The 12824-nt window shown below is 31.3% G+C and overlaps 1 protein-coding gene and 1 non-coding gene across 2 annotated transcripts; both read left to right on the top strand.

Moving 5' to 3' along the window:
* The first annotated feature begins 6077 nt into the window (after positions 1-6077).
* LOC134239755 (uncharacterized) lies at positions 6078-7625 on the top strand. Its single transcript, XM_062721909.1, has one exon. The coding sequence runs from the start codon at positions 6356-6358 to the stop codon at positions 7571-7573; it is 1218 nt and encodes a 405-aa protein (XP_062577893.1). The 5' UTR covers positions 6078-6355; the 3' UTR covers positions 7574-7625.
* A 2458-nt stretch (positions 7626-10083) lies between these two features.
* Trnad-guc (transfer RNA aspartic acid (anticodon GUC)) lies at positions 10084-10155 on the top strand. The gene has a single exon. It is a non-coding gene; the product is annotated as a tRNA-Asp (tRNA).
* The last annotated feature ends 2669 nt before the right edge of the window (positions 10156-12824 follow it).

The raw sequence follows: 12824 nt of genomic DNA, 5'->3' as shown, positions 1-12824 counted from the left end.
ATTATAAAAACATGAAGCGTTTCTGTACTCAGATATTCGGTGACCAGTTGTTATATTGTTAATTACAGTGTTGTACCAAATAGAGAAATTTGCCAAAAGAATGCATACAACAGAAATATTTACAAATCTTGAAATTTTGAATAAAGAGTACCGGTAATAGGTAATCAATACCATCTGAAGTATTACAAACAATATCATAATAATGCTTGTAAAGATAGAGAAGGAAACGTGCGTGATTTGTTCCATCTGGCCTATGCACTCTATATACACAAGCAGGTTTACACTGAAGTGAAGCAGATCAGCTAGTCCAAAAATCCATAAGAAACATAAACGCAAGAACAAAGATGGCTCCTTCATTTTGTTCCATCGATTATCTCCTGAATTTTGATATCCACAGGCAAGCAAAATTATAGAGGACATCAATCCACTTAGGGAACACATCATAACTACGCACCAATTGACAATATCAGAAGATTCACTTTGGTCCTGTTCTGCAGACAGTAGTCTCAAAGTTACCATGAGACCTGCAAGGACATGGCTCAGAGATAATATGGAAGGAGCCAAATCTCGTTTGTTTCTCTGTTGCAAATGATCACTTTGCAAGGAAGAAGGAGAAATTGGTAGAGAAAGAACTCTCAAGGCATATCTGAGTTTAGTTTCCATAGTGTTGGCTTCTTCAAATTGAAATATGCATTTGTTTTCTTCCTTTTATCAACTAATATATATATATTTATTTCCTCTCTTTGTTAACTTTGAACAAAATATTTAAATTCAACTTCATGTTCCGTATTTTAGAAATATCTTGCTAGAGCTATTGCAACAGGTAAATAAAAACATCCTGGTATTCTACATGTTAACTCGATTTACCCCAGTGAACTCTAAAATAAAAGCACTACAGTCTGCAGGATCTGCTTCATACTTAGATATAAGCTTACTATAGTTGCAATACCCAACAAACCACATAATTTGGTATCAAACTGGAAAACTGTAATTTTTCATTAGTAATAATCAATCCACAATCACCTGCTCATGGTATATATGTTTCCAAACTGCTGTAGTACTCAAGAACATTTTCTGAATACCATCACTACTAAAACGGAAGCAAGCTTCTGATGAATATGTCGATATTTGTCATATAAGACTGTTACCTCTGTCTTGGGTCATTATAATGAATTTGTTTGCAAATACAACCTATTGTTTCCCATCAATGGTCAAGCCATGGTTTTTCAACATATAAATTCTTTTGAATATACTCCATATTTCTCAACAGTTCAGAGGGACAACAACAGGTGCGACGGTCGATAGCAAAATCTTCCTCCTCTTTGGCACCTGATGATATTACATGTGTTTTCAGTTTTCCGTGTTTATACTCTATTCATGACTTTTATACTTAATTAGTTGTATCAGACTGAGCCTTGTCAATGGGCGTTGATTCTACTTTTCCTTCTAATTTTGAAACATAGAGAGTAATAAACTTATTGCAAACTGATCTGCAAATCAACAAGAAGTGAAAAAGAAGAAAAAAACAAGTTGTGTTTGTGAAACACCATGCGTCCGGCGACGACAAAGTTCTAAAAAAAAACCCCCTATTTTTAGCATATAGTTCAGATTCAAAGTCACAGTCATTGAACTTGGTGCCATTTGGAAGAACCAAATTAGTTCAGTATGCATACCAAATATGAAGTCTATCTTTCATGGTTCAAAAGTTATGGGGAAGGTTCAAGCAAGCTATTTTTAGCATATAACAGCGTGTCACTTTGCTTGATCAACCGTGGTACAAATTTCACAAATTGATTATCATATCATTCATCAATTGGATGTTTGATTTTAATGAAATCAATACTACTTTGCATATAATGATTGTATTCCAGCACGGCATTTGTAGTCACCGGTAACACGTGGTCAGTCTTAGCCCGTTTACTGTCCCCCCAAAACGCATGTGTTATATTTGGTGTGATTTGACCGAATTGAGTTAATTTGATACGTATGAGAATATTTAAAGCATGGAATAAGTAGGGCTATAATATTATAATAGGTATTATATTGTATATAGCGATCAATTCCATCATTATACAGTGTTATAAGGATAAAAACTTGCTTTGCCTGTCCACATGTGATTATTGTTTACTGCATTCTCGTGAACATTATTCCATACGTGGCTGGATTCTGTATTTCATATGCAAGTAGTATTGCTTTTATTGAAAACATACATCCAATCGATGAGTAATATGGTAATCAACATGTGAAACTTTAAACAAGCAAAGAACGCTGTTATTGGAATGATGTGTTTTACAGTGAGATAAGGTAAATCATTTAGGAAATGTAGCTATATAATTTCTGGTAAACATAGAAGTTATGTTGTGTTTTAGCTTTCACCATTCTGAAGAAGTGTACTTCAATCTATCTTGAATTCATTTAAACTTTTTGATAAGCATATATTCTCTATGATATAAAGTTTCCTATAGTCATGTAGTAAAATTTCTTCTTAGACAGTCAAATATATTTGCATGGGAAGTGGGACTATATTTTATGGCGTCAGCTTAGCAAATGGGGAATCAACATGGCTTTAACTGACAAATCAGCTGAATGAGAATTGCATTATGGGTTACTACGGGTACTACAGGAATTTACGCTTGATAAAGCAAATCTAATGGCGACCAGAAAGGCACAAAGCACATTTCCCCACCCATTTCATAGAGCAACTTCAATTGTTTCTTTTTTGTTTCCTTTGTTGTACTATTGGTGAATACAATTGTTAGTTGGATTCCTTGGCCAAAACACGTGATAACGAGTAGGAAAAAGAAATGTTTGTCCATTTAAATACTGCTGCTCGTTTCCTTTTCTCTGAAGCTCTGGTGTTCTGAACTTGAAGCAAACTACATTTTAGCATGCATATTTTCTAGTTAACAACATATTAAAACGCTGCTGACAACTTTAATAGTTCCCAATCTTTGTATTTTTTCATAAGAATATTTTTGCGGTCCTTTGATATCAATCATAGATTGACCTGAACAACGTGTTCGAAGTAAAATGTAAACATGCATAGTCGGCGTAAATGTTGCTATTCATTTAAAGGCCGGTATACATGATGAGATTTGTAGTATGATACAAGTATTATAATACTTTCTTGTACTCACGCTAATACACATGTACATCTTAAAAGATTGTAAATTTATAAATTACGTTTTCCAACGTGTATTCCCCGTCATATTTCTCTCTCTGTCAAAAATTATAATATAAATGGAAGGTGAGGTTCTGATAGCGGTGTCTATCATCTTTGTATATTCTTTCCCCCTATAAAAGATTTTTCCGGTCTTTATTTGTCTTTACTTGAAAATTCGACCATTATTATTTACCATGTGCTTTATTTAGTAATTATAAAAATAGGATGACCCCTAGTGTCAGTACATTTCATTGGTTAAAAGTGATAGGTAAGTTAAGACTTGTATTAGGAAATAAAATGTTTTGTAAACATAAATCTTATGATACACTGTATTAAGAGAGTATACACAATAAGATATTGTATTATAATACAAATCTTATAATATAAATCTTTTCGTGTATACCGGCCTTAACGATTGGTCAGTTGTGCGTGGTAAGATCTGCTGTGAGCATTAATAGCAATAGCCATATAAGGCGAACAAAGCTTGGTCAGTGTAAATGAAAATATACATTTTTTCTAGAACGATATCGGGCGATCTAGGAAAATATTGTGTCTAGAGAGTAAAATTGAAGTATATTGTTTTAACAGGCCCCCTTTATACCCACCCAATCATGAAAATCTTTCAGAAAGGTCTAACACAGGAAAGAACAAAGAAAAATAACCCCACATTTTTCATAGGACGTGTTTTCAAGAGAAACAGACTATAACAATTTCCTGTTTACTGCAATTTTTTTTTTATAAAAGCGGTTCTATCGTATAACCTTTGAATGGGTCAACCTAAACCACGTGGCTTGAATTTAGATGACAATAACATTAGTAGGAGTGAAATAGACACCGAGACAAGACAAAAAGCAATATACGCACCGTATGTATCGATCCGGACGCATAAAAATCTGAAAAAAAAACACAACATTTAACAAAATATCTAAGTCAAGTGTGATATTTTGTCTACTTTTAAGTAATTATTTAAGTACATGTAGAACCTATGCGTATGTTCATAAAAATATTTTGTAAAATGTGAATAATTTTGACCTTTACTCAGCACTTAAGGCCATTGTGCAGTGAGAAATCCTTATCGTGCATGTCTACTGTTACACGGGGCTTCAGTTTGTAAGGTCTCATCAAAAGGACCAAAAATGCTACTTCGAGGTGCCGAACGACTGGGAATGGATACCACATTTTAGGTCAGTTGCGGCCGAGATTCGAACTCATGATCGTCCGAACGCGGAGCGGTTGATCTACCGACTGAGCTAACGTGATGGTATATCGATGAATGAAAGGGATTTCTAAATCAAATAAATCTTTACTTATTCAAATATTCTTTCCTTCTATAAATTGTGTTCAAGTTATTGATTACATTGTATTGACTATGTTATATATCTTATTTTCAAACAATTTAATGCAAAAGTTAACAGGTACAAAAAAGTTAACAGGTTATAATAAAGGCTGTATTTGATTAAAACTGGATAAAAAATTTACTTTATGAAACATTCAAAGCATATAATGTCTTACATATTGGGGTAAGGAATTTAAAAGACCATATTTTTCTTCAACAATACAACTTTAAATAGAAATGGTAAACTGTGTTTGAAAAACGTATATTTTTGGCAATCTGCTTGAAAATATCGTTAAAATTATAAATTTTGTACAAATTGAAGTCATTTTGTTAATAATGAAGGACTAAACTTTCAAAATATATCAAATAAAGATTTTTTCAAATAAACTAACAAATGAATAAAAATTAAATTATAAGCTTTTTGTTTTTGTATCATTTTGTACATTTATAATACTACTTTATTTTAAAATACGAAAAAGTTAAATATAACATATGAAAATAACTAATAATCCTAAAAAATTAAGAAAAACAGTTCGGATTAATCAATATCCAGTTTTAAATTATTTATGTAAATTTGGTAATATCGCTATAGACCTTAAAAAATTTTTTATGCAAAAAGAACAATCATTAAACTTTTGAAATAAAAGTAGGTATCACATGATTGAAAAAATAAACGACCTTGACCTACCTTGCTTCTAATATAAAACGAAATTTAATTTCACTGATACTTTCACTTACTGATATTGTCTTCTTGATTCTGTGAAAATTTCATTAATTTTTAAATATTAGAAATATGAGAAGAATCCTACCTTACAAATCAGAAAGTTTAAACAACGAGTTAGAAATGAAAAGCTGATATTAATCAAGGTATTCAAGGGAACAAAGATTAATTGTAATCTTATCTACTTCCTCATGTTCTTTGCGAAAGTACATATCTGATATTATTAAGCTGTTCAATACCTAAAAGATAAAAAAAAAACTGTCAATTTTTGCTGAGAAAACAAATAAGCAGAAGCAATAAATAATTTGTATAAAACTAAATAATTCATGTAGATAGATAAGAGATAGATAAGATTGATTGATAGCTGTTGGTGTTGTAAAAGTATGATAGGTTTTAATTTTTTGCAATCTTGCATCAAGTGGTGGAGACTTGAGTGAAAGAAATTCGCAGAAGGGTTAAGGAAGATATATATTAATTAACATAATTACAGAAGATAAGTGAATTAAAAGAAATCTTTTAGTTTAAGTGAAAAACACCTTGCTTATTTATAATTTTAGTGTAAATGCCTGTATTATATATAATCTTTTATATATTTAATTGATTATAATTATCATCACCACTTGGCAATTCTATTGTCAAGCACGTTACTTTTTATTCCAATTATCAACTGTCATATATCTTAAAACAAGGAAGTAAATATCTGGAGTTTTGTTTTTTCAAAACCTCGGAAAGTATTGTAAGAAGATAAAATGTTCATTTTAAATTACGACTCCAAAAAGGAAGAAGTTATGTTTCATTCTTTTTTCCTCTTAAGCAATTTTTTATAGGAGTCGCCTGAAAGTGGTGTACTATAAAAATGATAAAGTTTGTCAAATCTGCCATTCGGATTATTTTGCAACCAATATTACCGAGTGCAAACCGACAAACAATTCGACATGACGGAAGAGTATCATCATACTTATTTTTATCACATGTGTTGGCAGGTTTCTTTGTCATTTTTGGAGTGTTATCTGCAGAAAGAAATGTCATTGATACAGTTATTACCAGCAAATGGACTGCCCTTACTGTATGCATCATATTTGGATTACTCTCCATTCTGTTTTTACTGTTTTCCAGTTGTCGGCGAAGGCTTGGGATGAGCTCAGATATTATAGAAAAAGATCCTTCCGTGAATTTGCAGTTGGGATTTTTATGGATATTCGGACTGGCAAATATGGTATACTTGAGCATTAAAATAATCATTTATTTCGAATGCTTGGTAAAAACAACAAATGATGATGCTCACAATACATTTTTAATATTTTCCAACATAATTTACTTAGTATTTCTGATCTTACAAACCGTTCTTCTTACGTATAACAAAGAAGCACAATTTCAATCAACATTTTTTCTTCATTTTTCAATTGCCAGTATCCTCGCTGCAAACTTTTCTATATGGTATAGTTCTACCATAAACAACATGTTTGCACAGGGAAATACAACACACTTTCAAAATAGGTCATGCTTTCATGCCTCGGAAATTCAAAAATTATTGGGACGGAATTTATCTATAATGCTGCTACCACCACAGCTTGAATTTTGCATTCTTGCGTCAACCTTACTGGTGTCTCTGTGGCAAAATGCATCCAAATTACAAAGTTTAGGACAAAGTTCTGCATTTTCTGAAATACACAGTGACAATAACACCACATTTAACACCAGAAAAATGGATGGTTACGATGTATTAGCTCTTATATTTGGGATATTTGTTAACCTTCCAATTCTTATATCGACTGTCCTTTTGGATTTTGTGTATGAATGGAAAAATAAAGATCTTATTATTGTCCTAGACTGCAGTGAGACTCTCAGTGCGTTATGCACATGTATTATTGTATATGTATGCTGTCAAAAACTGAAGAGTTACTCAAATTCTGTTAGAAAACAAATGATTTTTCGAGAATATATTTTAATTCTTAGTTCAACAGGAATCATGGCCTATTTTACCTTTGGATGTTTAGCAAGTATGTCTGGTTTAACTCTATCAAAGTCTACAATTGTTAGTCGTATTTTTGGAATATTGGAAACATTCTTGCAAACATTGCTTTTGGTAAGTTATCATCGCTATACACTTCGAGAATATGGTTCAAAATGCATCGCTGCCTGTGGAATGATTCTGGTAATCACCAATCTTATGTACTGGCTACAAGACTCTTACAACAGAAACATTTTTACCAAGACTCGCTACATTGGTTTTATCGAATGGCACAAAATGGAGATTCTTCTTGTGCCCCTGATGGTATTTTACAGATTTTTTTCTGCAATGAGTGCATACTCTATGTACAAGAAATTTAAATCTTATGAAAATGTAATGTAAGACGGTGCTATGACTGTAATCCTCTATTCCTTTGAAATAATTGAAAAATAGATAGTCAGATCAAAGTTATTTTAAGAACAGTATTTTTATCTAAGATAACATGAATTAATACCTGCAGAACTTTATTTCTACTTTAACAATTTTATATAATGTTGTTCATTGAATATTTTACTGATTGCAATTTATTGTTAAAAAGTTCTGTATCCAGTTTAAAATACTTGTTAAAAAAACTTTGAAATACCATTGTCGATTTTGTTTGTCTTAGAATTTTTAAATATCCAAAAAAGACTATTGACTTTTTTGTTCGAAGATATAGTTAACTTTTTTCTTTATGTTGTAAATAGCGTATTTGATGCTAAAAATAACCAAATTAAGAAATGAACTATAAACATTATTGTGGCCCTTCCCTCACACTGTCAAAAACATTCAATATGCCAATAAGCCATCAAACAATAAAAGGGTGAAATATAGGAGAAAGAAATCAGAATATTTTTTCTTTTAAGGAGGGCTCATTTGACTTTGGCGCCTGTAAGTAACATTTTTAAAATTCTTGATTAAATTTAATAATACATAACATGAACCCCCTCAACTAAGGCTCTTTGGACTTTAGTGAATCGTAGTATTAATTATAAATGTACATGAAAAATGACAGATAATTGAATAGGATTGTTTCAAGAGAATTTGGAAGGTTTAGTATTTTTATTGATATAGCTGTATTTTGTGGAAATGAAAAAAAAACTCCCAGAGCTAATATTGCGTATATGATAAAGATTTCCGCCCCGGCCTCAGTCAGGAAATGTAACTCCTATAATTACTATTGAATTAATTAAGTCTTAAAACAGAGCTTGACATTGAAATCTTTTTTAGTAACAATTTTCATTTTCTTTATCTTAATATGATCAAATTGCAAGGCTTTTGGAATCTTCAAAATGTATTGTAAAAATTAGACTTTTAATTAATTGATATAAAGAACAAAAAGAAACACATTTTAAGGAAATCGATTTTCCTTTAATCTAACCTTATTTGCAATGGTAAAAATAAGAACTGATGCTTGATGTCTTCCAATGATAGCACGAGATTTTCAAACAATGTTTTATATATACCGGTAACAATTGAAGTATTAGGCGCGTGGAGACCGGCCCTTCATATGATACCATATAAACCGAGTACCTGAAAACTATCCCTCACTGCTCAATGGCCATGAGTGAAGAGTGTAGGTAAAAATGTACAGCCCTCCACTTAAAAGTGTTTGCGTCTCTAGTGAAAAAATTCTCGAGGCGAGGGCGTTAAACAACAACCAAAAATGTTGTACCAGAGTTATTTCTAGAAACTTATGGGTTTTTTTAATTCTTATATAATTTGTTGTTAGAAAATGGTTATCTGTTCTCTTTATTCTCATTTCCTGAAATTAATACTACATTTCAAAAAGATTTATATATTTATATATTTTTATTCGTATAATGATGGATCTTGAGAAAACACTGCGCGTAATACACAAAATAGAGTGAATTCAGGCATTTCAAATTGCCGAACAGATGAGTTTTAGTGATCTAAGGATTAAATGACCTTAAACAGAGTAAAATGAAAATTAAAAGCGCTATTATATATCTATTTTTACAATTCATAAATGAAAAACTTCCGCATATCTAAAAATATATGGCTCACGGCGGTCAACAGGGGATGTTTACTCCTCCTAAATCTGGAATTGTCATATGTCATACCCCCCCCCCCCCCCTCCCCCCTTCAAGGTTCAGTTGGTTTTTTTTTTTTTATTAATAAGTTCAATACGAGTTGAACTGCCTCTTGAAAATATTTAGACAATTAAAGAATATTAGAGTCTAATTGATAACTACTTAATGCAATTCGGAAAAACATCAATCTAACTATAATATTTTTAACTCATATTGAACTTTTTAATCATATGATATTGGTGAACATTAATTTGTACTGTTAGGACATAATGAAATGTTTAAAAATTATCTTAGTAAGGACATAATGAAATTCAAAAAATAGAGAGGTCACTGTCCTCCAATGCTAGCAAATGTCATTTCATTTAGATTTAATTCTTGATTCTAAATCAAGGAAGTTTCATAAGCATATTCTAATGAATTTCATAAATGTTTACAATAGCAATGTAAATTTTCCTAATAAGAAACCTAATGCTGGCAAAAGGTTTAAATTTTGAATATGCCTTAAAAGAGAATAAGTTAAGAAGGGTACATTTTACAATAGAGTGACAACTTTATTCTGACATCTGTTTTAAAAGAAAGCTGATTCATGTTGAAAAACAGAACTTTTTTTGAAGGGAGGTGATCAAAATAATTTTAAAACTTCCTTATTCAGATAAATCCAACTTAACAGTTCTATAATTAATAACGTTTACTTTATGATTGCTTTGATACCTCAAAGACAAAAAAAGTGTTTTTGACTTAATGAGTATGATAATTAATAGCATACCTACAGCTGTACTTACATAACTTTAACATTATTTTAAGATTAATATAATTAACTCCTCGGTAGTATAGTGGTAAGTATCCCCGCCTGTCACGCGGGAGACCGGGGTTCGATTCCCCGCCGGGGAGGATGACTTTTTACTTTAGTTTCTATATAAGGTTTTATATAATATTTAAACTCACAAGTCAGAGCCGTAATGAGAACTTTAGTAATTATTCTTTTCCGTATTGTACTATTGTAATAGTGAGAACAAATTTGTTTATTATAAAATATTGTGAAAGTTAAGATTCTGTTTCGCCTTTATTGATACATTTTGATAAACAGGAGTCACATGGAAGAATGGATTGCATATTAAGCTTAATGTTAACCTTTTATTTGATTAATGTTAATATTTCCAAGTTAAATAGTAAAATTAAATATTTGGCTGATTTACAAACGTTCATGTTCAAATTATATTTTTGGAATAAACGTTCAATTTTCAATTGATATATTAAAATCTGTTTGTTTGCTTAATGTCCTTTCGAGGAACATCCATTCATATTCAGATGGCATAACGTAAAGTAAAATCAGGTTTATGGTGATATATTGAAACAATAAAGTTTATGAAAGTTTAAATATGAAAGTAGAGAGGAAAGTGTACACTTGAATACGAAGAAATATACAGTAAAGGAAAAAAGTGGCACAGTGTACATAGTGTTAATGATTAGTCGGATTTGTCTAACGATTGCAAACAATATTTACAACAATCACCATGGAAATATTTACGGTAAAAGTGCCCACAAAGAAAAAAAAAATTATTCTTTAGCTCTAAATTATTTCTTTAATATAAATACTTGGGAAGTATTTTACTGGTTTATTAAACGAATGAATTCTCACGACGGGAATTATTTTACTGGTGTATTTATGGAATGTTTTGGGGGTTGTTGTTGTTGAATTTTTTTGAAAGCCTTCATGTCAATCCCCCTTTTTCCATGCTCCAGTATTTCATTGCGAAAAAAAATCTATGATTAAAGATTTGTTAAAAGGATATCCATTCAAAATTATTTTCAAATATTTCCGTGCATGAAGATCAAAGAATTTCAATAGATATAAAGTATACGCGAAAAATAAATTCCAGTCTAATTGCCTATTCTCAATTTGTTGTTATACTTAAGTATTCTGGTCTTGGCTTCTTCTTTTTTTATAAATGACTGGTCTATTAGAACAGCAAACGGAAATTATGTATCGGAAATAAAGTTTCATTGCATATTTGTTATATATTTCAAGCCGTATATTTCCTGTTCAGTTGTTTAGAATACGAATGCCTCCAATTAAAACGAATAAAAAAATGTGCTAATATACTAATGTCATTTAACGGGACAAATTAAATTGAAAAACCAACAGAGCGATTAAGGTACGTTTATTTTTATATAGTTAATTAACAGAGTATATCTGTAAGTACGTTACATTTTGATTGTTTCTAATATATAGATAATTTAATTCAACATTTTTTTTATTTCAATCGTAACAAGTTTTTTATGTGCATACTAGGTATTTCAGCTGAAACAAAGTGATACAATTATTTCAAACACAAACACGGAAGTATTTTTAAAAAACTAAAAAAGTCTCTCTTTTTGACTGTTTATTAGTAACACAGAATGATGAAGGGAGATAGAACCAGGAAATACTTTAAAGTCAACTACTGAAAAAAGCAACATGTTCTTTGGATTTTGTTAAACAAATCGTGCAAATCGCTTCAAAAATGGGAAATCTTATAAAATCTGCATATAGGCTTGTATTACAACCTATATTCCCCCAAAAAACAGAAGAGCGTGAAGCAAAGAGTGACGGACGAGTTGCATCTAAACTGTTCTTGTCCCATATTTTGGCTGGACTTTTCGTAATCTTTGGAGTAATATCAGCAGAGAAAACTGTGGATGAAACTGTCGTTGTTGGGAAGTGGGCTGTGCTTACCGTTTCTGTTACCATTGGTTTGATCTCTGCAATGAGTCTGCTGATTTCAAGATGTCGCAGAAGACATGAATCAAATGTTGAAAATGTTTACGAGGATCCTTCTGTGAATTTACAGCTTGGATTCTTGTGGATATTTAGTCTGGCCTTCGCCACGTACTTGAGCTTAAACATTATTATTTTTCTAGAATGTGTGATAACAAGACCAGATGATATTGCCTTTAATTCATTTTTACTGGTCTTTAATCTGTTTTTCTTTCTGTTCATAGTCTCACAAATCGTTCTTCTTACCTGTAATAAAGGAACGCAGATGGAATCAACGTTTCATCTTCATATTTCTATTGTTTGTATACTTGCTGCAAATTTTTCCATATGGTACAGTTCAACAATACACAGTATGTTTGCAAATGGGAATTACACCCACCATTATAACAATTCCTGCTCTCATGAGTCAAAAGTCCAAAAATTATTAGGGAAAAAAGTGTCTTCCATGCTATCACCTCCTCAGTTAGAGTTCTGCATCCTTGCTTCAACCCTTCTTGTTACTCTTTGGCAAAATGCAATGGAAACCCAAACTTCAGAACGACGTAATACATATAGTATAGCTAGCGGTGATATTTATGAAAGAAATACTAATGCTACCTTCAAAGGAGTAAATGGTATTCACATCATAGTTCTAATATTTGGAATTTTTATCAATGTTCCAAATTTTGTTTTGACAGTTCTTCTGAATTTTGTGTATGAATGGAAAACCAGAAATGTACTTATCGCATATGACATTGGTAACAGTTTCATTTCATTAACCACGTGTGTTATCGTGTATATATGTATCCATACACTCAAAGCA

This window comes from Saccostrea cucullata, unplaced genomic scaffold (genome assembly GCF_032062105.1).
Source record: "Saccostrea cucullata isolate Sc308-1 unplaced genomic scaffold, CSIRO_AGI_Scuc_v1 ctg1081, whole genome shotgun sequence".
Taxonomy (NCBI): domain Eukaryota; kingdom Metazoa; phylum Mollusca; class Bivalvia; order Ostreida; family Ostreidae; genus Saccostrea; species Saccostrea cuccullata.
This window is presented reverse-complemented; position numbering and strand designations above follow the sequence as displayed.